Source organism: Aulonocara sp. 'chitande type north' Nkhata Bay, linkage group LG17 (assembly GCF_057382095.1).
Source record: "Aulonocara sp. 'chitande type north' Nkhata Bay isolate Kocher_YH1m ecotype deep benthic linkage group LG17, A_spYH_male_GT1.1, whole genome shotgun sequence".
In the NCBI taxonomy this organism is placed as follows: Eukaryota; Metazoa; Chordata; class Actinopteri; order Cichliformes; family Cichlidae; genus Aulonocara; species Aulonocara sp. 'chitande type north' Nkhata Bay.
This window is the reverse complement of record NC_141360.1, coordinates 3,705,292-3,731,216: the sequence shown is the minus strand read 5'-3', so window position 1 is coordinate 3,731,216 and position 25,925 is coordinate 3,705,292. Positions and strand designations below refer to the sequence as shown.

At 41.3% G+C, this 25,925-nt stretch overlaps 1 protein-coding gene across 7 annotated transcripts in view; it reads right to left on the bottom strand.

Moving 5' to 3' along the window:
• nav3 (neuron navigator 3) overlaps positions 1-25,925 on the bottom strand; it is a 415,949-nt gene that overhangs the window by 17,294 nt on the left and 372,730 nt on the right. For 5 of the 7 annotated variants that reach the window (XM_086270023.1, XM_086270024.1, XM_086270026.1 and 2 more), the window contains 14 exons: positions 19,570-19,693; positions 17,035-17,344; positions 15,778-16,504; positions 14,119-14,544; positions 13,367-13,408; positions 10,733-10,890; positions 10,272-10,466; positions 9,826-9,878; positions 7,488-7,511; positions 6,279-6,302; positions 5,992-6,069; positions 2,077-2,160; positions 910-1,021; positions 539-663 (listed from right to left, as the gene is read on the bottom strand). In XM_086270023.1, the coding sequence (XP_086126149.1) occupies positions 539-663; positions 910-1,021; positions 2,077-2,160; positions 5,992-6,069; positions 6,279-6,302; positions 7,488-7,511; positions 9,826-9,878; positions 10,272-10,466; positions 10,733-10,890; positions 13,367-13,408; positions 14,119-14,544; positions 15,778-16,504; positions 17,035-17,344; positions 19,570-19,693 (2,482 nt within the window). The remainder of the gene's footprint in view (positions 1-538; positions 664-909; positions 1,022-2,076; positions 2,161-5,991; positions 6,070-6,278; positions 6,303-7,487; positions 7,512-9,825; positions 9,879-10,271; positions 10,467-10,732; positions 10,891-13,366; positions 13,409-14,118; positions 14,545-15,777; positions 16,505-17,034; positions 17,345-19,569; positions 19,694-25,925) is intronic. The other 2 variants (XM_086270022.1, XM_086270025.1) reach the window with 2 other exon arrangements.

The following is a 25,925-nucleotide window of genomic DNA, read 5'->3' as shown; positions in this document are numbered from 1 at the left end:
CCGAGTGGGAGAAATGACGAAACCGAAAACGCTGCGCCCAGATGAACAGAATCAACCTTTTGGGGCTTTGGTTAAGAAGTACTCAGTTCCACCCCTCTCTTATATTTTGCCTTAAAAATTAAGCTCAAGGTCCAAAAGTGCAGTTCATTGTATGAGCAGTTGAGGCTGTCCCCCAAACAATCAATCCCAATAGAAAGGCATGTTTAAGGCATAGTACAACAAGTGCTTTAAGTCTTTCTAGCTAACCTTCTGTTCATGAGTACAAGTATGTTTTACTAAGGGTGCAGCCACTTTTACTGTTAGATTTTCTAGCAGATTTTTGTGTCTGTGCGATACACTCGTAAAGCGAATGGATGTAGCTTGTTAGTAAGAACTCAGATTACACCACGCTCCCAACCAAAAATCAGGGTGCTATGTCCTTTCATGATGAGTCTTTGAGAAGAGCCACTGTTAGCCACTGGAACTATGGAAGGTTTGAGGTCTGGTTTTGAAATGTGATTTTACTCTGAAGCTTTAGTGTTTTTATCTTTTCACCTACCCAGCTCTTCTTCTTCTTCTTTTTGTCTTCGGCATCCTTGCCCAAGCTGCCCATACTGGAATGACTGGCTGCGCTGTTAATACTGGACATACTTTCAGAAGAGTGCTGCCGTCTAATCCTCAGATCTGGAAAGAACAGACAAAGCTTTCTTTAGTGCAAAGAATGTTTAGGTGAACAGTGTCACTACATTTATTGGTTGATACTGGTTCTTATTTAAAGTGCTGCAGGAATTGTTTCTTTCAATCTGACTCACACAGCACAAAAATCTGTAAATAACAGGGGTTCAATTACCTATGGAGCCAGTTGCGCTAAATATTCATCCACTTATCAAAACATCATTTAATTTTGTCTCCTGCCAGCCTGCTCATTACCTTTGTCAAGGTGGTTTGGGCCATTGAGTGCCACCTGGATAGCTGTTTGGGCGTCTGTGTTCTGGGTCTTCAGCATTTCTATCGTCTCCCTCAACTCTGCCAACTCGGACTCCTTTAGTCAGAAAAAAAGAGAGAGAACAGGAGGTGCTGTTTTATTTTTTATTTATAAAGACAGAAATCTCTGTAGTCTAAATAAAACAGACTTTCCAAATCCAAAATCAGTGATCAGACCAGGTTATTTTTAAAAAGGATGAGGAACCCAAAAATGTTGGAATCGTCCCCTTAGTTACATTACTGAGAGCAGATTCTTAAATTTGGCATTGAGGTAGCTGTGTGTGTGTTTGTGTGTGCGTATGGATGTGTGTGTGTGTGTGTGTGTGTGTGTGTGTGTGTGTGTGTGTGTGTGTGTGGGGGGAGGGGTACATTTTGAGAAATACAGTAGATTTGCCCCAAAGCCAGCACCACCTGCTTAGAATAAGAAGAATACTGGACCAGATAAAGGGAGACTCCTACTCTGTCTTTCCCCAAAACTCACTGAGGGATGCAGATAGGGTTTTCACTTTAATTAAAAGTTAGGATGGCCTTGTTTGACAAAGGCAGCTCACCCATCTCAGTCTCCTTTAATTTATAAAGGATTAAAAAGCAGCCAGGGCTTGTCAGCTATGTGTGCATGTATATGTGAACAGAGGGGAGCATTCTTCATTTGTGGTAGGGGTATGCCTAAGAACATATTGCTGCTGCTGTGATGAGTTTTAGTTCTTTTCAAGCTCTTTTGAAGTCCTAGAGAAAAAAATAGCTGCGGGCAAAAAATGATGACGGAAAGACCGCTTTAAACAGATTTTTGTTATTAAACTGGATACTTTTACTTACATATAAAGCACTGAAGTTTGAATCCTAAGCATGTCAAAAGACTTTGGTTAAGGTTAAGAGCACTGCTAGAGAAAAACTTTACCAAGTAAACTCCTTCAGCAGAAAACTTTTCACGAGTCGAGAATTGAGCCTTTAATATATTTTTATTATGTCACAGTGACCAACCTCTGACTTGATACTTCCCACTGAAATTATTCAGTGCCACACAGTTTCACGTTTCTAATCATTTCTCCTCTTTGTAGTCTCTTTTGAAGATGCCACACAGTGTATTTTAAATTCAAGAATAAGCTCTTGTACCTTTTGCTCGGCTGTCATGGTGAGGCTCTGCAGGCGGCAGGTCATGTTACTCAGACTCTTCTCAAAGGCTGCCACCAGGTGAGCCTAAAGACACAGGAAGACAAGCAAACTTAATCCTCGCTTTTACTTTTTTTACATGCTTTGGCTCACTATTTATGTTTTTCTTATGCAAATCGAAAATCCAGATTCAAAAAGAGAAAGCACTGAAGTAAATAAAACACACACACACACACACACACACACACACACACACACACACACACACACACACACACACACACACACACACACACACACACACACACACACAAGCCCCAACACATTCTGTATGCAAAACTACAAAAGTAAATCTCAGAACTGAGTTCAATATGAAATTTGACTTTTCTCGGTCAATACAATAAACGCAATTTCTACTTGGCCATTTATAAATTAACATTAAAATGTTTTTAAAACCCCTGTTGAAAAAAAGAGCTCTGACAGAGAATCATCTGGTGCGTTTTGATAACTTTGAAGTGAGTTTTCGCTTGATGACTGCGGACAGAAAAAAGCTTGGTGTGGAAATTTTATTTGCCCACGAGTCTGAAGGCTTTGGCTGTGCCGTCCTGAGGAGGTTTGAAGAGGGAGCACTGTATTACTTCACTGCTGCATCCAACTGCTGTGAATTAAACACCGTGGACGCCAAAGATGTCTCTCTCAGCTAATTAGAATAAGAACGCATTGATACCTGAAAGATGGTCAATGTTTGGCAACGTCATGCCATCTGCTCTGCGGGAATCATGGTTTTGTGTGTGTGCGTGTGTGGATTTGGTTGTGCATGTGTTTTATCTATATGTGTTTATAGGGATGTCTGGTGAAGCCTTATGTTCATCAAGGCTGCATGTACTTTTGTGTGTATTCGTTTGTGTGTGTGCTGTTCGTTCATTCTTCCGTTCTAAGCAAGACACAACCGAGTCACCTGTCAAACCTGGTGTGTCACAGAGAGGTGGGAAGCATGCCCAGACAAATCTACACACAGATACGCACACACAAACACCCAAGTGCATTTATACACTTTCATTTACCGAATTCAGCAGCATTTGTTCTTGATCTTGCCCTCTAACAGTTGTGACAAAATCAGAAAAGTCCTCATCTTTCTATGCCTATGACGACATTTGGCCCATCCAAGTCCATAAATAGACACGTGCACGGAGTAGCACCCTGTGCTGCCTCTTCCACTCTGTGTCCCTGGCTAAATCAGCGTAGGTCTTGACCTTTAGAAATGCCAACTGTTCCGACACATCCCTCTAACTCCACATCTCTTTCCAACTCCACCTGTGAGGCTCCAACTCATCAACCCCCAGCCCACCTGTCAGCTCTGAGGGAGGCACCAATCAAACTCTCCTGCATCCCAGGGCTGAACCATCTGTCCTGTTCTGGAGGCTTGAGCCAGATAGTGTTTTCTGACCCTTGTCCTGATCCTGGGGTCTCAGGTAAAGGTTGACAGTAGGCCAAATCAGAGAACTAGATGATGAGAAAGTCTTTAAAGTCACAGCTACTTGATGCCACCTCTGACGATGTACACAACATCTCGAGGGTGTTATATGTTACCAACGACACAGAGTCACGACTACTGTGTTCAAAGCCAGCAACTACTGCTGGGCTACATCCTACACTGTAGTACAGTACAAAAACAAGGGCAGGTGACGAAAGGAGGAGGCCCAAAGTCAGGAAGGAGGAAAAGGAAAGGAATACGAACAGGAAATATTGGGGAGGGTTGACTCTTTTTTTAAGCTGAGCAGAAAGGAGAAAAAAGGAGAGGGAAGAAGGTCAGGCTGACAAAGTGAAGGGTGAGAAGAGGGGGGGGGGGGGGGGGGACTGGGGGAGGAGGGTTGCTTGTATGAACTCTTAAACCCAGTATGTCAGCCAAGACAGGAAAACCAATCTCCTTCATGGTTGAAAGAAAATACTGACTAATACTTTTGCCCCCTAGTCCCTTTAGCAGGATGGGGTGTCAGTTTTGCTAATTCTGGTCTATTTTGCTCCAATACAACCAAAAATATTTAGTGTATCAAAATGATGGCAAGGCTAGGTGTGTTTCTAAAAGCAGTGGTGAGACAGTATGAGAACACTGACTGTGTCTTAGCATAATATATATTTTATAAGATCAACATTCAATTTCCTGCACAAACCCAAGAAAAATAATAATAATCGTTAGTGCAGCGGCAAAGCAAATGTAATAGGATCACGATAAGATGACCTCAGTCACGGCACATTTCCTCTCTGGTCCTCTTTTATAAATTGTGTGGATGAAATGAAAAAGCACCACGCCAGTGAGCGATGACACGGAAAGACGACACCTTCCCCATGGAGCTTTAAAATGTATCTTTTGCCTTCATCATGACTTTGTTATTGTTAAACTGTTGTCAAAGGAATGTAAGATTCTGTAAGATTTCTCTGTCAGCTGGGGAAAAAATTCTTTGACATTTTGAAAGCCACACACAAATGTAAATGACCTTTTATTTCACACCAAAGCTGAACAGAATTAACAAATAAATAGCTACATTTTATAAGTGATTTTAAAAACTTCTTCCTAAGGCACTGACATAAAAAAAAAAAAACTTTTTACTTTTATTTGCACATCAAAGAGTTCTTATATTTGCTACCAGTGACAATGTGTAGGCTTTTATACACCTATAAATATATATATAAATATACACTCTCATACACGTGAGAGTGTGGGCAGTAACAGAGATGATAAAAAAACCCGTCTGTGGCAGGTCTTGAGTACATCACAATGAGATTTGGACTGTGGGTGGAGAGTATCTGAGGACTCCTGAGGTTGATATTGCCACAGTTACACTCCCCACTGGGAGGATGAGATGAGCTTAGAACACTAGCAACCCACCATGCTATCATGTAGATGTAGTGTGATGCACTTCTAGCATATGTCACTAGTGTATGTGGGTTTCTCTTGTCTGTGCTTACATATGACTTGGTTATGACACTAGTTGCATATTACACTGCTATTTAATTTCAAGACGTGGAGGATCCACAGTGCAACTCGTCACCTATAAATTTTAAGTGCTCCTGCGAATAAACTGCATCAGAAAGTACATTTGTATAAAATGTAATCTCAGCTACATTTATTACATCCACCCATCATGTCATAAATAAGTAACATGACTTCCCAACACTTCTTTGTACCAAAAACAGCAAAGCAAAGGGTTTTGCATCAGCTATTGTGCACAACTAGTCAACTATCATCAGGAAAGACTGAAATATAATGCTCTTTTAAATATCTGTGAATTGTTTTTGCCTTTTTCCACACTCTGCCTTCAGTTTCAGCTTTGCACAACTCTGTGATCAAAGAAGAGGACTGAAGCGAGCAACCTGACTGCTTCCACGCACGATCAGACACTTGGCATTGATGGTAGGGAGGTGGAGTCAGATGCTGAAGTCAGTCTAACTAAATCTCCACAACGACTTTGTCTTTGGGTTGAAGGTCTCTGCATCTGTTTCACCCACGCATGACGCACTTGTGTCGAGATTCACTTATCCTCATCTCCCTGTTCTCTTTCTTCAGCCATCTATCTCTATTCTATTCTCTCTGCTTGATTGAATTCGGGAGAGGCTCTTTGCTGAAAACCCACCAGCTGAGACAAAAGCAGAGAGACAATCCTCGCTGTATGAGACACACGAGCACACGCAAGGAAAAGCTCTAACCAGGGACAAGAAAACAGACACAAACCTACAAACAGGCAAAAGCAAATACACACATGAGGGCTTCAAACACACAGCAAAGGATTTAGAGGGTGTCTTAAAGATTTGTATTCCTCCTTCAATAAGCAGCGCTTCCCATAAAAGCTCTCTGACAGCAGGTTATCGTGCAAATGTTCAGGCTGTTTTGACGGCACCTTTTGAAGTAAATAAACTCACGTTGGCAGCCAGCTGAGATGTCAGAGTCGCCACCTTCTCCTGAGAGGCGTCCAGCTCCCGACGCAGCTTTCTGATTTGCTGGTTGGGAAGGAAAAACGAAATGTGAACATTCGGTTAATGCGCCTAAAAACCATAAAGAAAGTAAGACTGATTGTGATGTAAACACGATGTGAATTTGCAACTCCCATGGTGATAACTCTGATGTAAAAAGAAAACTGTGCAGGCACATGGGAAACTGTTTAAAAAGACACTGGAGTGAAGTGTGAACATAAAGTGTGGGGGATTACCGTGGAATTTTGGACTGTTTGGCCCTTGATTGAAAAGAAAAGAGTAAAAATTAACGCTATGTTGCATGCCTCCATCAAATAGCAAGTCCTGATGTGGCTGGAGAGACAGAGGTTATCAACAAGCCACAGCAATGTTCTTTTCATGGTTTCCGCAGCAAAGTGAGGAAATGGAGACATTTATGCCTGAGATGGTTCAAAAAGTTTTTGCAAATACCTGAAATTCATACTTATATAATTCACAACAGCAAGACGTCTCAGTTTAGCAAGGCGGACAGCTCAGTGCAAGAATGCAAGAACAGTTTTCTGGATTATCATATGATAAGATTAGCTGTATATTTTTATTCAGTCACTCAAAAATATAATGTCTTTTTTATTATTTGTTTTGAATTCTAAATGTGTTTAGATTTACTGCACAGTCACTGTAGTCCACAACTGTTAGTTTGCACAGAGTGAGCTGTCCCGGAATACTAAACTCCACTTATCTGGCAGGGTTAAAACAAACACTGCAGTGTATTTGCGATCACTGTTTGACCCAAAGTTACGCTTAAAGCACATGTAGAGACAAAAGGGATGAAAGTCAAACCATAAAACTGGAAAATCAAAGTAGAATCAGTGATAAACTGAATAGGCTTTTTGAACAAGAGCCAAAGGTCAGGGCATGGATCCCATTACAGAGTAAGTGTTTGTAATGAGTTAACAATAAGCTATGCAGAATAGTAAGGATGTGTAGATATTTATGATCTAGATGAAATCAATGCATGATTAGATAAAGCAATGCGACATAGAGCTAAAATAATTGATTGCAGAATTTACTTTTATTTATTCACAAAACACTCTTTTGTTTAGTTCAGAGATCAAATAGATATCACTGTTTGTGCTTTGATTGACATGCACAGATTGTCTCTGAATACAGACGCTGTGCAGCACAAAGACATTCAGACACAGAAATCAGCCAACAGGGACATGCACGTGACATCTTAGACTAAATCCCACACAAAATCAAATCAAATGGGTCAAAAGTAACCTTTAGGGATGCACAGCAAGACACAAGGCACTCGAACCTTCACCCACACCACAGAGCTGCTCAGTGGCTGTACCGAGCAGTTTCAAAGCATCGGTGGCTCTAACTATAAGCCTGTTTAGCTGAAAGCTGATAAGGAGAAGCATACATGCAAACAGAAAGATGGACACAATGTTAGCCGCCCTTACCTCTGAGTGAGCTTTTTCCTCTGTCTGTAAGAATCAAGCAAACACAGTTTAGAAACATTTGATCGCTGCTCTGGGGAGATGTGTTCCATCAGTAAAAGCACCAAAAGCAAAGAAAAGGGTCATTTTAATTAAAAGTAGATTAAAATGACAGAAAATGTAAAAAATTAAAGAGGAAATGGTTTATGTACAGAATGACTCAACCTGATGGAAAACTTTGTAAACAAAACCATCTCCATCGTTCATCTGAACGTTTACTTTGCAAATTGCTAGCGCAGTCTGAAACGGGCAGACGTGTGTGGTAATCGATTCCTCTTGCTACAACTAATCCCCCACCTCACTGAATCCGAGAGTCGAGCACTGCATGTGCTATTACTGCAGAATCTAAATTGTCAAGAATTTGTTACTTCAGACAAATGCTGTCACAGAAACTTGCCATGTCTTCTACAAAAATAGAGAGGAAAAGGGAAAGACTGAATGCTACGTAACATCACTGATAGGAGAGGACGGAAAAGATGTTCACCCTTCAAATTAAAAAATAAAGATGATTTCAGTTTTATTTTATTTTTGTATGCAAACATATGAAGTTTGGAGCTCAACAGAAAAAATGTTTGAAACAGTCTGAAGATCAATCTTGTTTCAAATACTGGCAGCTAGGGATGGGTATCTGAAGGTTTTATCTTCAGATACCCATCCCTTTGTCACCGGTTTTATCCAATACCGGTGACAAACTAGTACTTTTGAAACGGTGCTGAACCGTTGAACACAAACTTTGTCCAAAAACCTCTTATGTTTAGCTGTTTTTGTGTAAAAAGTTAACAATGTTAGGCTTTTCTGCAGCTATAGGGCATATATGGTATCACTCTTGGCTGGAAGCAGTGCTTAAACAATGGAAAAAACAAACTTTGTCCAAAAGCCTCTCATGTTTAACTGTTTTCCACTTTTTCTTTGGTCATTTTAGCCTTTTTGGCCTACTCAACGTAAATTACACACGAACAACATCAAGCTTCACACACAGAGAAGAATGGCTGCTGCCGCCATCATCATCCGTCATCATTTCTGCTACACTGGCAGGGCTAGGGGCCAGGACTCTACTCTTCTGGTTCTTGGGGGACGTTGCTAACTCCGGGTCCGATAACAGGCACCACACCCGCAGTAGATGTGCCCGGTGTGAGCTCTTGCAGCAAAGCTATCAAATACGGTGCATTTCTCGGCTTTTAAAAAAACGCTATGCGTCGCCAGGTGTTTCATTAGATTTGATGCTTTAGGGTGATACTGTGCAAAGGAGGTTATCCTTTGCACAGTATCACCTTAAAGCACTTGTTGCAGGCTGCTGAGTTTGCTGTGGAGTACAGCCAGACTTTTGCCCGCTTCGCCTTGGGGATTTTTAATCTGTAGCTCTGCTCTAAAAGATCGTACGTACCTGGGCCCGCCTACTATCCTTGGAAACGTAAAATGATTGGCTAGAATCCAAAGTGTCTGACATCTCAGGAAAAAAAAAGCACCGAAATAAAGCACCAAAATGTGCGCTGCTTTTCGGTCTGGTTACTACCGTTTATGTCAGAACGATACCGGTACCCATCCCTACTGGCAGCTGCCAGTGTTACCCCTCAGCCTGCATGTAGATGCACCTATGGCATCACTTTGAAAGTCCTAGATGACATCCTCCTTGATGTATTGTGTTCACAGGATGTGAGTTCACTGAATTTGGAACTCAAATTTTCAGTAGATGCACCAATGGTATCAATTTCAAAACACATCATCATACGTCGCCTTGATCTCAGGTTATCGCATTCACAAACTTCAGTGTCCACGCTATTCATCCAACTCCCTGGTGGGGTGATGACAAAAGGATTTTAAGTGTGCCTTATAGTGTGGAAAATACGTTATACAGAAGAAAAGAATAGATCGCGATATATATCGTTACCGCACATGCTTCAAATTATATCGCGATATGAATTTTAGGCCATATCGCCCAGCCCTAGTGGCGTCTTCTTAAAGGCTAGAAGCCAAAAGAGAAAGGCAGAGAAGATGCTAAACTGCTTTTGCCAACTTCAAAATGCTCTATGTGAGTGGAGGAAGGCATCAATTAGGACTGAAAAAAATATTGTCACCCCGTCCTGGTAAATATTTGCAAATAGTTACAGTCAATTCCTTTTTCTGAAAATCCTTCTGAACACAGTGATTCAGTAATTATTTATATTACAATATAGAAATTGACATGTTTGTATGGAATGCTATTACTACAGAAAAAAATAATAGAAGTGAAATCTCAGATATATTGCTATGGTTAGGGTTTTTTTCTCAGTAGGGATTTCTGTCACACTTCTTAGATACTTACCGCAGAATACAGTGACGACGTGCTGGAAACCAAAGACAGTGAGGAGCCATGGACTGTAAGACACAGAGACGGTGCACATGAGTAAACAAAGACTTTTAAGGTAAAACGTGGATATTTGTCCTTTAACTGTCTTCACCTTGTGACTCAGTTTGCAATACTTATATTATTAGAAATTATTTGGCTGATTGGTCAGCAGCTCTTATGCTTACTTATTCAGAAAATGTAAAGTGAAAAATTGCAATCAGTTGTGGGACTAAAAAAAAAAACAATTTAAAATGCTGACCAGAACAGAGACCTATCAGCAATGCTGGTATCAAAGCACTTGATAGCTGGTGGGACTTTGCTTTGTTGAAAGTGACAGTAAAAACGGTTTTCGCTGTTTTAGCTTTTTTGTGAGGAATTGGGTTTGTTCTGGACAGTCCGTCGAGAATGAGTGTGTGTCTCGCCTTCATCAGTGCTGTCTCTGAAGGACCCAGAGCGGCTGATGGCACGTGGTCGTTCCTCCAGAGAGGTTGCGCTGCCACCCAGTGGGTGACCCTCTCCATACAGGTCAAAGGAGTCCTGGGTGGGGATACTGTTGGAGCGGCTCATGCTGCTGCTGCCTGGTGGCAGGTTATACTGACTGATGTTGGTGGGGCTCACTGCACAGAGCAAAACATATACATCTACCATGTTATATTTTCACGTGCGTTTCAGTCATCAATCATTCATGCAGGCACTAAAAACCTACTTATAACAAGTTGTTAAATAATAATCACCTCAGATTATTTATTTATGCACTGAAGAATGCTTTAATTAATTACAGATCATATCACAAGGATCCTTTTTGTGCTCATATGTCTATCATAGCCTTTGTTGATACGATATACACATTTTAGGCACAATAGGTTTTTTCCTTTTGACTCACAGAGGTTGGAGTAGTGGTATTTTCCTGTGGTGGTGCAAGAGGCTCCAGGAGGAGACAGAGGGGACTGGCTGCCAGTATCCTGAAGACCTCCTGTTGAATGGGACCTCAACCACTCCTTCCCTTCTTCATGAGATGTCTGCCTGGAGGAGGTAGGGTATCTGAAACCCACAAAACACAGTTTAAACTCAAGGCAAGACATTACTTTTTAGTAATGAACTTTATTACTTAAAAGTTCAAGTGATGAAGACGTGTAAACTAATGAAGCTACACAGTAGAAGGATGTGAGCAGATGGCATAAAAATATTAAAAACCATACCACACAGAAGTGGATGTGCATGCATCTACACGCATGCAGTCATTTATGTATAATAACTATATATATTCACAAACACACACACACACACACACACACACACACACACACACACACACACACACACACACACACACACACACACACACACACACTACTCAGGCTTAAAGCTGCCAAACACACAGACTCTGCTGTTGATCTCCTCTCTCCCAAACTCTAAAGTAATTCAGCAGCAGAAGCCCCCCTTATCGCACACATGACAATCGGCCATATTTAATCCTCTGAGGATGATAATTGAGTTTGCACTCATCTCTTTTCAGCAGCTTCTTCCTTCCAACGCCCCCATTACTACGCTTGTCACATCTGACCCTGCTCTAGTCCTGTGTCTGTGCTCGCTTTTCTCTCCAGCAGCAATTGGGCGTCTAAGATTGCACTGAGTGCTGTCAGACTGCAGCTGGAGTTGAAATGGAACAGACTGAAATATCCAAGGGTCAGTGTTTGAGTCGGTATACTTAGTGCTAATATAATCACAACCAATCCGCTTATTTACAGCGTATGACTAAAGGAGGCAAATCTATTAATCTAAGCTCCCCATGTAGAAAGTCTACAGTTTATAAAAGAGCTATTTGGCATGTTTAAGATGAAAACAGATTGCCATTGCCAATAAAAACGTTAAAGTGAACACTGCAGACCGCACTGAGGCAAAAAAGGCAAAAGCGTCGTGCGAGATCAGATGGTTTTAGGCTCCATATAGCACGAGCGTCAAATGCTCGAAAAATGAAAGAACACCCAGCATGCCCCATCCGACACCTCTCCAGCAGTACTCTATAATTGGCTGGAAAGGCTGTTCCCTGTATCAGTTGTGCCACTGTGATGAATAGGTCATGGTGCTTCAGTTTCCGTCCACTCAGTTACAGCTAAATTCAAAACATTCATTCTATACTCGCCTCAGCTAACAGAGCAAATGTTATCGGAAAGTTTAAGCCATTTTTGGAAGCCGAGCAGCTCAGTGGCTGCGTTTGCCACATTTCTAACTTTGCATGAGATGAGTGTAGGATTAGGATGAGCACAGAGAAGCAGACAAGCAGACAGATGGAAAAACACACTGCTCCCTCATCATCCCAGATAGCATTCATAGTATGTTAGAGATTTTTTTTTTTATGCATCAATTCAAAGAAGTCAAAATCTAATTTGAGCTCCAGAGTTTGTTACATAATTGCATGATAAACAGAAGGGAAAAAACTCTAAAAGTTGAAAGAGAAAAAATCCACAACTAGACTCAAATATGAGTTCCCTATATATTTAGTCAAATGTAAACAGACTGTATGTGAAAAGATGGACATAGTTTATTGGGCTAAAAAAAGGAGGTTTTCAAACGACATTATTCCTAGGCAGCGGGGGTTGACTCCTCAAGATGAAAACAAGACTGTGGGAAAACAATGCTTGTGACCTCAATAAACATTTTCCTGGTGAGTTAGGCTCTGTAGTTTAAAGTCTTAATAAACACAACAGGATATTCATTTGTAAATTATGGATGATAAAGCAGGTCATGCTTTATTAGTGTCACCATTTAGGTGAGATTATGGTGGCGATGTTTGCTTTTTATCAACAGCCTTTGATCAGTGCTTGACTTAAGTGCTAATATAATCAGAACCAATCTGCTTGTATCACTAAAGGAGTCACACACTGTAAATCTGCAGTTCATAAAAGAGCTATTAAGCATACTTAGGATGTAAACAGATGGTGTAAACATAAATGTTTACGCTCATTTTTTTTTTAATATCGACTCTCAGTTTTTATTTAATCTTCAAAAAGTTTTTATTGAGCAGTAGTTTTTCATTGACCCACATCCTTATCAAACCTGTGTACTTTATCATTATCACCTCAGCCTAATTATACATAATTCTGAACATGAACTGATGGAGAGTGGTTGAAAAACTAGTTAATAATTTTTATCGATTCATTTATCTAATAATTTAAAGCAGGGGTGTCCAACTCCAGGCCTCAAGGGTCGGTGTCCTGCAGGTTTTAGATATCACCCTGGGTCAACACACCTGAATCAAATGATTCGTTCATCACCATTTAGCCATTTAGGTCATTTACCCATTTAAATCAGCTGCCACCGCCTTTGAGGCTTGGAGTTGGACACCCCTGCTTTAAAGTAAATATTTTACTGTTTATTGATGACTTTTACCTGGGAAACACTGCTATGGATTGTGCAAATAATGACACATGAAAAACAACACGGAAAGCCTGACATTAGAATGCAGATGCATGTATGCATGTGATCTACATGGAATGTGGCTGCAAATGTGTTGTACCTCAGTCCTTTTTTGGGAAGTGTGTTTCTGTCAAGTGGCATGCTGTTAAAACACAGAGGATGAGCAAATTAGATGAACACCTGTAAACATTTGTTTTGTGATACACAAGAAAAAGAACTGGTCACATTTTACAAACTTGACTTTTGACATACACAAAGATGCACACAATGGAAAATCCATTAAGACATTACTAATGCACCTCAGTGCAAAAGACTACGTAGATAAAACAGGCAGAATTGAGATTGTTTCATTTTTGAGACAGCTGAACTAGTGAGGGGAAATAAATGTGTTTGCTGCTTCTATGCTCTATGATGTAATTCATGCAAAGTGTGTGGACAAAAAAATGGAAAGGCCTTTATAGAGGCTACACGTAGGAATGGGTGTCAGAAATGATCTACTGTGGTATTTTTTCTGTCATGGCTTTGGACTGTGAAACTATCAGGACTGTTAAATGTCTTTAATGCTAATTGCTATCCTTATAGTACTTTGAGACAATAACTACTGATTGAACTAGCAGATATGTGAAATTTAGGAGTAGAGGAGGTATTATTTATTTATTTTCTATAGTATCAAAACCATGCCAGAAAAAGAAACTTAAATTGAACCAAACTGTTTTGTGAATGAATGATTTCTTTCTGTTATTCATCTGTATTGTATGTCTACATCTTAGGATAGGGAGATAAACGTTTTGTCTCTGTTCTCAAATGAAACAATGAATACGATTCTTCCCAATCGTATTCCCTGTTACTCACCCCTCAGACAGGGTGGACTTGACACTGCCGGTTCGTGTAACCTTGGGCCCATGGTGGCCCAGCGGCATATCAATGGACTCAGAGCTGGTGTGCAGACTGGTCATGCTTTGGCAGCTCAGTGTGTCCTTGCTGCCAGCAGATGAGCTACAGGCAGGCCAGGGCCGAGCGTTGGAGGGCAGGGAGAGGCCAGAGGCTGGGCTGGAGGCCGGGGAGTCGGTGCACATGTCTGGGGTTTTACCATACAGAGGGCTGCTGCCACCGCTCAGGCCGCCAGCGCTGCCCAGGCTCCCAGTGCCAGAGGAAGGCGAGTCCAGACTGGCTTGTCTCGCCAGTGTGCCGTGCGGGCTGCCCAGTATTGAGGGGCACTTGCCAGAGTCGGGCGTGCCAGGAGAGCTGGCCTTGCTGCTAGCTTTGGTACCAAACAATCTGAGGGCAGAGAGGTGGGTGCAATCATTTAGAAATGCTCAAAAGACAAGTGATGAGCATCTGCAAGATCCTTACTGGAAAATTTAAGGACTCTGGTATACTTCGGGTGTGACAAGTGCAGTGATCTCACTGGTCAAACATTACAAAGAAAACTACTACAATGGTCACAAGAAACCCATTTTAGGATAGTGGAAAGCAGCTTTTATAAACATCCCCTTGCTTTGCTGTAGCAACAACTTTATATAACAGATAAAAAATATTAAGCACATTTTACAATACATTTCTCCCTGGCAGCGAACTCGACCTCGGCTAGATGTGAACTCTCAGTGATTTACACTGACACATCTGCTTTCACAGCTTCGCCGTTTCAACCCTGTGACTTTAAATAACCTAATCTGTTAGGCCACTCAACCCTGTTTGCCTTCTGCATATGCTCAGGCAGCCTGCTACTCTGCTTGTGCCTGTCCCACTCTGTCACCGCAATCACACAATATATAGGTGACACACTCTGGGGGGAAGAAAAAAAGCTATGACATGCAGATGAAACGTGTTGGCTTGACAGATTGGATGGGACGGATGTTTGGACGCGCCTGCCGAATGCATGCTTCTAATGAGTGAGGGACTGGTGTGCAGAGAAAGTCCTGTCTCTTGTCAGTTCTGATAAACACTGCTGGGTTGAATTTGCTGAATGAAAAGCCATCAGACCCTCATCTTCAGGGTAAAGATGTGTTGCATTTGCAGTGACTTATCAGCTACACCAGGGAGCAATCTATGTTATGGCACCCCTTAGCTATGCAGCCAAGTCTACTGACTCTATCAATATTTCCACGGAGGCAATCTAATATGATTTATTAAGTGTCTGATATTCATCTTGCACATCCAAACATATCTAAAATTGATAGAGATGGCATATATTTTAAGTGAAACTTTGACATTATGGATATCTTTTCTCTCCGTTATAGAAACCTGGGGAATAACCTGCAGTGGAAAAGCGTCACTAAACACCACGTATCATAATGGATTAAACTCGCCTAAATTCTGGAGAAGATATGGTGAAAAGATTCAGTCTTTCAAAAAAAACTGCCCCAAATGTCCTTGCTGTAAAAGATGCTGCTTTTAACTAACAATCAGGGAATTGAAAAAGAAATGTGATGAAATGCTGGATTCACACAGAAACACAAAGTCAGGGACAAAGACAGAATGAGTGCAGTGTGTGCGTATGGTGTATCAGACCTGCGAAAGGTTGGAGAAGCGATATCGGGGTACTTGGAGCCTGGTTGCCTGAGGCCTGACTGGCCTGTTGAGGTGGAGGTGGGGCTAGACTTTGGGGAGGTGGATAGTCCTGCTGCTGGGTCTTGATCTGACACCGCCACTTTCTCCTTATCGGTCTGGTTGATGGTGATGGGACTAGAGCGTTCTGAGCCCACTTTTCCATCCCTGCGTTTAGTGCCTGTTTGCGTTGTTGCCCCACCAGCTGACTTGCCACTGACATTTGAGTCGATGCTGCTGGAGCTGGAGCGATGCCCACTGCGCCCTGCGGCCACCCCACTGGAGGATTTAGCTGGCCTGGGTAAGGAGCGGTACTGCAGGGTCACTTTCGAGCCACTGCAGCTGAGCAGGATGCCATCATCCTGGGGCTGTGAGCCATCCAGACTGGTCTTCCGCACACCACTGATGCTTGCACCTTTGCTGATGGCAGCTGAAGATTTGGGTGCCTTGCCCAGGGTGGCTGAGCCACTGGCGAGTATCGCACCACTGGAGGTAATTAGCGTGCCAGTGGCACCCTGGATCTTCTTGTAACCAAATGAGCCTGTGGTGGGTGGGCGTGTGATGCCAGAAGGGGGTTTCTTGCCTTCGTCCCCACTACTCCTGCCAGCGTCTGAGGGTGAGCGCTGGATGCCAGATGAGCTCTTGGAAGGCACCTTACCCTTCTCTGAGGCTTTTGCATCATCGGTTTTGCCTGTCAAAGTACACAAATCCAAAAATATCACCAATCATTGCATCATCTGTACTCGGAGTTTACCCTTTGGTGCCATAGAATCAATATATTGGTGCCCACAGCCAGAATCACAGCAATCGTTGCTCATGCTACAGCCAACCAAGTTATCTGAAGCACAACTCGCTGTGTTTAGTAAACATTTAAGATTCAGTCATGTTCATCTTAAATCAACATTATTATTACGACTTCTTCTTCAGCGTCACGTAAGCCCATTAAAGTTATTTTTGCTCTTTCTATAAAGATCACTTTCTGATGTCTGATGTGAAAAACATTCACTAGGAAATCACCTAGATACAATCATTTTTAATGTTCTAATATTAATACCAGTAATACTCGATCAATATATGTTGTAGATTAGGGTTTTTTTTTAAATGGAGTCTCCTTTGTTCAAAAAGTCACATTTTAATTCTGTCCCAGTCTATAATCGCTTTGTATAATTGCTCTACTTCCAAAATCACTTCTAGACAAAGATGGCAGGCTTCCTCTCCTACCTGGTGTTTTCAGGGCAGCGGACGTCCCCTTGGTTCTGGGTGGTGTAATGCCCACCTGGGCTGTCATACCCCTTCTCCATGAGCCTGTTTGGGACATCTGGGCCAGCGCAGCTGCCTTCTGACTGGCGTCCTCATACTGGCCCTGGGTTTGGGAGGATGGGGAAGACGAGGAGGTCTTCCAACGGGAAGAGCCACTGCTAGGATCCATGCTTGCATCCAGCTCCTCCTCTACCTTCTTCAGGTCTTCAGCTCCAGCCCAACTGCTGCTCACCACCTGCTCCGCATGCTTGGATCTGCTTCCTTTCTGGGACTGTGGGGGTTGTCATACAGAGAATCAGGGAGTGCACACAAACTGATAAATAGATGGAAGAATTCAGTAACAAAACTGTAATGCTTCTGGGCTGCAGTTTATACCAGTAAGTCTTAAAAGCATTACCTGATCATCACTGCAGTTCCTTAACAATATTTATAAAGAATGCAAAAAAAAAAAATGCAGTGACAGGAAATGATTGCAAGCAAGTTTTATATCTTGGTTTGTCAACCCTGCCTTAAATGGAAGAAATCAAATAAGTCACAATGCTTTGAAAATTATATGCAATATTTAAACTATTGAAAGGTGACACACTAAAGCAATACAGTCAGCAAAGAGTCAGCAAAAAGAAGTAAGTCTCTGCACAAGCTGAGCAGCGTGGTTTATGTCTGCATGTGAAGTGTTAGCTATCTTTGGAATCTCCCACATCCAGATCTCTGCTTTTGAGGCGCATATGAACGCACCCACACAAACTCAAACACATAGCAGTGACAGCTAGCCTACCGGAACAGATGGTCAGTCTCCCTAGCAACGGTAGAGTCTCTTAAGAGCCCAGTCTGTTAGGTATTTCATGAGGGGCCAAGAATACTTGGCAGAATACGGTGAACGTCTCTGAGGAGAACCGAGCACCGGCCCTCTGTCCACAGTTAATTCCTTGAGCACAAATATAGAAATCAAATTAAGAAAAATAGGAACTGTTCAAACTATAAAACTATACAGTCCTGCTCTCACTATAGCAAGTATGCATACTGCTGTGATTTGGTGCTATTGTTGCAATATTATCAAAGGAAATGTCAAATCACCATAAATCCTCAATCCCACATTGCCCCAATGCAATGCAACACCAAAAAAAATGAAACCCTCCATGCCTGCTTCTTTCACACACTTCACCGCCAGTTTATAATGGGAGCTTATCCCAACGGTAACAAAGCAAGTCAAGTAAGCGTGTAAAATTGTTGGTGTGTGCCTTGATCAAGACATAACACAAAGTTGAAAGAAATGTGAAAGTTTAAATAACAAGATGTGACAAGACATGCAAAGTCGTGATTTTCAAGTTGGTCACGGCAGGAAATGTGTTTTAGTTTGGGAGATAATTACTGTGCAACTAACACTGGTTACTCACAGCTGCTAACTGCTCTATAGGTATCATGACTGAGACTTGATGCTACATGCTCTGTGAGTGCGGCTTTGAACTAAACACTAATCCTACAATAACACCATGGTCACGATGGTAATATGCTTATCATTTATTACATTTAACTAAAACACATGAGGAGGTATTAGCGCATATATTTCATGAGATTATGGGAGAGTAGATGACTATGAGTGCATCCATCCATCTAATTTTTTCCTGCTTATCCAATTCATGGTCATGGGGGTTGATGGGGGGCTGGAGCCTATCCCAGCTGCCATAGGGTGAGAAGCAGGGTACACCCTGTGTGGGCTAACACAGAGAGACAGGCAAGCATTCACACTCACATTCACACCTATGGCCAATTTAGAATCACCAATTAACCTAAACTCCATTAACTTCATGTCTGTGGACTGTGGGAGGAAGTCGGAGAACCCACGCACACACGGGGAGAACAGGCTAACTCCACACAGAAAGGTCCCAACCAGACGGTGGATTCAGACCCAGGACCTAGGCAATAGTGCTAACCACTACACCGCTCACGGCAGTGCTTTCATTCTAATAACTAGATATTAGACAAATATCATCAAAGAAACTAAAACTAACAATGAAAATAATAAAAACTGACCAAGGAAACAATCAAAACTGAACTGAAAAGAGTCAAACAAACTGAAATTACAGTTGAAAATAAATGGGCAAAGCTAAAATAAACAGTTTAATGTGAAACTGTATAATAACTTTGATGCTTAGCAGATGTAACATTAATCAAATTCATCCTGACCTGTGACCATTAATACTAAACCCCCCCAATCATACTATATGTAGCAACTTATAATATTTTTGCCACATAAATAAATGAAAATGAAGCATTATGACATATGGTGGTACTAATGTAAACATTAACATCTGCACCAGAATTTATGGTAATCTCTCTAATTAACAAATGAGTAATTTTGCCTGAACCCATAGAGGCAGAGACATGGAACAGAAGCCTAAAAAAGTCATAGATGATGACGAGCCACAGACAACGTGTGGCTATCCCAGCTGTGAGCCTATTTGAGGCTATCGAATGGTTATTTTTTTATGTGCTCACCTGCGCTCCTTTGCTTTTGCGCGATGAGCTGACACAGGAGTATGCAGGTGTGTTCAGATCATCAGTACTGATGTTGTCCAGCGTGTCACTTAGGCCGCTGCTCACTGAGCTGCTGTCGTCCCAGCTACAACAGGAGAGAGAGAACGGACAAAGAAGAAGACAATGGTGAGGCCACAAGAAGAATGAAGTTTTAACCATCCACGATAGCAAATCATTTCCAGTCATCAAACCGCTGTGCTCCTTTAGTGCATAATTTGATATCATGAGTTTTTGAGACTTCCCAGTTTAATTGTTTTCCCCACAAAATGACATTTGTAATGTAATGTAAATTTTTGTGTTTGCAAGCTCAAGCATTATTTGCTACTATCAGACATAATTAATCACCTGCAGTAATAATACATTAGTTTGTATTTGCTTTCACTGAGCTCTTACACACATATATTCAGACAGGCAAACTGAGAGTCGGCCGGCACTATAGATGTGACAGCTCACAGACACATGTACAGTCCTGACAGTCCTCACACACAACAACTGGTTTACATACCAACATATCGAGTCTCATCTGTGTGTGTTTGCCTTTGTGTGTTGGTCTGTGTGTGTTTCGATGACACACCCGTAATTAGCATGACAAATCTAACCAAATAGCTCCAAGACTTTAATTTCTGAAAAAACAAATAAAGATGTACCGAAATGAGTGCGCACACCACATCACCCTATAATATTCAAACAGACAACAATGTCAAGGGGCTTTGATATGTCACAAATGTTCATTTTGTTAAAAAAAAATGATAAAATCAGAATTAAAAACATAAAGAATGAAATTCTGGAAATGGAGAACCCAGAAAGCAGGAGAGGCGGGATAGTTGGAGAGCTGGAGATGTGCAGACATGTGCAGAAGAAGCCCAGAGAAAATGATGGTGCTGTTGAGTCAAAAGCATAAGAGCTGTTATGCTTAAAACATGCATATAACTTGACTTTTGTTCCTTTTAATTGTGTTTTTAGGCATGATAATAAAGAGAGAAACCTACTCTACTCCTGTTTCCCAAACCAAGGTGTACAAAAACACAGTGCCTGAGTGTAGGCACTAAATATTAATCGGTGGTGTATATTCACTTGACACCTGTAATGAATTTAGCGGTGAGCAGACACCTAGCAACCCAGTTGTCCACTGGTGCAATGCAAAATTGATTTGGTCTTCTGACAGATTTCAAATGAGCAACATTTATCTTCACAGCCCAAATCTGACCAGGCCCCTGACTCATAATGTCTGCAGGAAACTTTAGGTGAAACAATCTGTAATGAGATCAACATTTCTAGAAATTTAGGCTGGAAAAAAACCTGCCCCATGTAAAAAGAAATATTTCTATAAAAAAGCACAAAAGCAAACATCAAAAGTAGGGCTGGGCTATATCATACCGTTCACGGTAATACCGGTGTAATTTTGGGCAACGATAGGAAAATGAAATATCGCGATAGAATATGGGTAAAACGCGCATGCGCAGTGCCTAGGTTTACATACGCACATGGCGGCGACGCAGAATGAGAAGAGCGAACACGGATCGTTAAATGAAACGGATGAACCAGAACTGGTTTGTAAAAATGCTGCAACTTCAGTGGTGTGGAACTGGTTTGGCTTTCGTCCGTCAGATACACAACAAAGCACTATTTTTGGTAGCGCATGCTAGCGGGCCGTCGTTATTACCGTGTTGTTTGGAAAATACGGCACACTTAAAATCAATCCTTTGATATTTTTTTTTCTGAAAATCGACAGTGCCCCTTATAATCCCGTGTGCCTTATGCATGAATTCTGGTTGTGTTTACTGACCTCGAAACGATTTTATGTACACGGCGCTCGAAAATCTGTCAAATGTTTTAGTACGACTTTGCTAAGCTACGAACCCGCACCGCTTGATGGATTGCCGGAGCATTACGGCTATATTAGGCAGGAGCCTCGCGGAGTGATATGTATGATATGTACTGTGCTTCAACATAATATTACCATATTGTGTGTGTGTGTGTAACCTCTTTTTAAGTTGTGGATATTATACATGGTTATGCTGAGGATATGTCGGCCAATTTCCACTGGAAATACCTTTTGGTTAAAATGTCAGCAAGGAATTTGCACTGTAAATTTTTTATATAACTTCAATGCACATAAAAAAACAGCTGCTTGTTTAAGTGAAAATACATTAATGGGGTTTTTTGCACTAAAGTTGTGGAGTTGTAAAGTATTTTGTCTAGTGTCAATTATATCGTCAGTTATATCGTTATCGCAAATTTTAAAATTTATATCGTGATAGATATTTTTGGTCATATCGCCCTGCTCTAATCAAAAGCCAATTTCTTATTCTGTCATTCTAATTTTTTATTCTGAGATTTCATTTTCCTTCAACTCAAAGCCATTATTGGAAAAACGTCTCAGAGATGGAGGAATAAAGCACAGCAGAAGCTTGTCGCACAAAAAATAAATGCTATCCCAGCTGTCAGTCTGAGCTTTTCAGTCGTGTATCTCCAGCTTTAGAGGAGCTATTCAACAAAAAAGAAGCTGCTGTTGAGCACTGAGAGTGAGCTTCTAATATCAAACACAAGTCAAACCAAGTGTTGCACTCAGTGTGTTTCTGCACATGCCAGACTTTTACAAACAAAGCTTGATCAATGGCAGTGAAACATGCCTGGCTTGCTTTGCTTTAATCTTTTCCTCTTAAGCTGATACTGCAGCTTACCTTTCACTGGATGAGTGTCCAGGGTAACTGTACAGGTTTGTTCTGGTTTTAAGATGCATTTAAAATTTTGGTGGTGACAGGCTGCCAGGTCACCTTCATGATCTGATTTAAAGTTACCCCTTTGCTCAGCACAGCTTGTCTCACAAACTACAAAAGTGACAGGGGGAGTTACGCCGCACACTGCTGCTTCCTGTGAGACCAGCCTTCCTCAGCGTGACAGACAACAGGGGCAGATGGAGTCTAACTTAAACCTCCAAATGAACTTGGGAGCCCTCCAAAATAAAACCCCTGCCAAAAAAACATTTTTGTTAGCAGAAACACAGAAAGATGTCTTTTATGTCTAATTAAACTTAAAATTATTGATATGAAAAGCTGAACATTAAATTCTATTTTTAAGACAGGATAAGCAGAGATCAAAGACAGATGGTTTTGCACACCAAAAATCATTCAAGCTTATTTTAAAACTTCTCTGTTTACACACTGTTAGCAGTTTGGAATTTCCTCCAAACTGAGATTAACTGGACTCGATAAATCAAGTGCTGAGCAGTTACAAAATGCAAATGAGGGAATGGTGAAACAGCAGTGGGAAACTATCATCATAATAAGTAAGCAAAGGCAGATGGCAGTGAAAAAGCTCACTGACTTCAAAATAAGACTTATTTTGCACTGGTCCCCTGGTAACAACAGATTGCCCTTTCATTCTTTGGTGGCCTCTCTAATGTAAAATTAAAAATCATCTTTGTGAAGAATTTTTCTGAACGGTCGGGGAACGACTGAATGACTTTTTACATAATTAACTCTGAATCATGCTGAATTATTGCTGCATGCATAACTACAAAATGCAGATGATCAATATCTTTATCATTCACTTCTTTAACAATCCATCTTCAACCAATTTATGTTAAACAGTATAATGAGCAATGGCAGCATCTTTCTTTAGTGAGACAGTGTTGCTAATGTTGGTGCTATATTTGGAGAAAAATTGAGAATTCTTGGAATAAACAAGATGATATTTTGGGATTCTAATCACACAAAATATACTGAACAAAACAAAGGAAAATAAGTTCCAGATATCTCAGCACAAATTCAGGTAACAGCTGAGCACCGGTATTGATCAGCTCCCACATATCCTGCACAGAGCTCAGAGAAGACTCCTATTACTGGAGCTTCAGTGTTAGTTGAGCTCAGTGAACAGTAATGGATTACTGGTCTTGGTTTGTGTGATTTGGCTGGGGACTGCTGCAGAGCAGCATCCACGCTCTGTGGAACTTCCTGGGATAAAGTGTTGATAATACAAAAAGAAAACAACAATACATTCTCCTCCTCCGCTTTAGAGCCTGGCTGACTGTAAGGGGCTGAATATTTTATCAGGATGACTCCCTGAAACTGGCAGAACTCTGACTAACCAAGCTCCTCCTCTCAGACTTGCACGTCACAGCATCTCCTACTGGAGAGAGTGGTATCCTTAAAAATGGCACAGACGAACTCAGTAACCCAACAGCAGGAGGCAGGCGGGCCGGACTTCTGTGTCATAGCTTCTTAAATTAACAATAAGTTACAATGTACAGAACAGACTACTCGAGTGGAGATACTGGCTTCTCTCCCTTATTTCAAAAGCAAGGCAGTAAAATGAGAAGATGGTGTGAATCAAGTCATAGTGTGAAAACATGCGACTTCCCTCGTGATGCTGTGACGTCTCCAGCTGTAATGTCCTACATAGTGCAACTTGTTATAAGTCAGTATAGGACAGATTCAGTGGTATCGAGCTGTAAGGTAACTAGTGCTATAAAAAGGTTTGGCCCATTTTTAAGTTCCCGGGACCTGCTGGGGAAATCTCAGCATGGAAAATCTACAAAAAAGGACGTTAACAAGGCACCTGCTGACCCAAAAGGAGCTTGAGTAAAAAGTGCTCATGAGCTAAAGACAGCTACCTGCTGGACTGATGTTTTTATTTCACTGCAGATTCTATTGTAAATCTTTGATTTTCGCAAGGTGCCTCCATGCTGTGAATGCATTGAAGGGCTCCATTCAACCATGCAAACATCATCTCATGCAATATTCAATACAGCTGGTCTTGTTCCTTCCACAGCCCAGAGGAGAAATGCTATTAGCGACGTGAGCAAAGGCTAGCACTCGGGATTACACTTTATCTTGGTGATAAGCGTGATTTTGACGAGTACTTTAATAAATATTTGGAGGCGGTAGTACTGAAAAGTATTAAATTGGTATCGTACAGATGAAAGAATGAAACATTTCCTCAGAGGACCTCTTATGTAACAAATCAGGAAAGAAAAACACGTAAGTTTGTCACATTGAACACATTTAAGTGTGTTCATTTTTATGTTTTCAGCTAAAAGAAAGATTTGTCAAAAGAAAAAAACAACACTAAGACAGTCATTTAAATGACGAGGATAAACAGGAAATTGAAGTGACATGAACACAACGATTACCTCAGACGACCAAACAATAAAAAACATTCAGAGATAATAATCAAACCTGATGAGCAGCATTTTAATTTAGTCTAAAACAGTGGAGTGGATTGTCTTTGAAACAGTAAATACCTCTTAGGACAAATGTAGAGACTTAAATAATGTAAATGGAAAGCACTCATTTGCATAGAGACTAATCCAAATTAATGCCACTGAGCTCCTGCAGTAAGACTTAAAAAAAAAAACATTAAAAAATGCAAGTCATAGACTTGAAATGATTTGCAAGCAATAGGCTCATTTTCTCCTCGGATGGAGTTCTTACAGAGCCGAGCTATCAGAACAAACTGTACAATATGACAGTGCTCAAAACACACGACAGTGTTCACAGGTTCAAAACAGAGCTTAGGTATAGAGCAGTTTCCAGCTTTGCCATCAACTTACCTCCCATGGGTTGGGTGCTGTCTGTTGTTTTATCAAAGAAGAGTTCTACTTTGTTCAATACCACGCCTACACTACCAAGAGGCAAAACCCCACCTAGCAGAGAAGCTAGGAGCTGTGGCTCGACTGGGAGTCAAGAGAGAAAATGGAAACGAGAGAGAGAGAGAGGAGCAAAGGAGTCACTCAGTCTTCCACTTTTACCCACTGCTACTGCCAGCTCCCCCTCCTCTCTCTTCGTCTCCCCTCCCAACCAGGATGGGCCTCTGCCAGCCAAGGAGTGCCAGGAAGACATGTCGTCAGCAGGGGGTTACTAAGGGTTAATTAAATGACGATGACAATGCAGAATAGAGTCAAATCAAAGAGGAAGGTCTATTCTGGGGAGCAGAATTTGTTCTGTCTTTGGTAAAAGCCTCTGACTGGAAGTGACCTCATGAATAATGCGTGAGATGCTCAGCAACGACTGTCCACGCAGCGTTGCGTTGGGATATAATTAGACAGATTCACGACTCCCCTCTTTGATTCTTAGGCAAAGAAAAACTATAGAGCTTATTTCTTTTCACCAGTGAACTTCCATTCACGTAGTTTTGTTTTGCTGAACACTTGATTAGAAAAGCTTCCAAGACATCACCGACATAATGAGCCATGGGGTTTAACCATTTTCTTTGGATTTCCCGTTCAATGCTAACGCTAAGCATTCCATTTCGTCTTTTAATTTTAACTGAAGATTGGTCTCTGATGGCAGAAATGTACTTTATCAGGGAGAAGT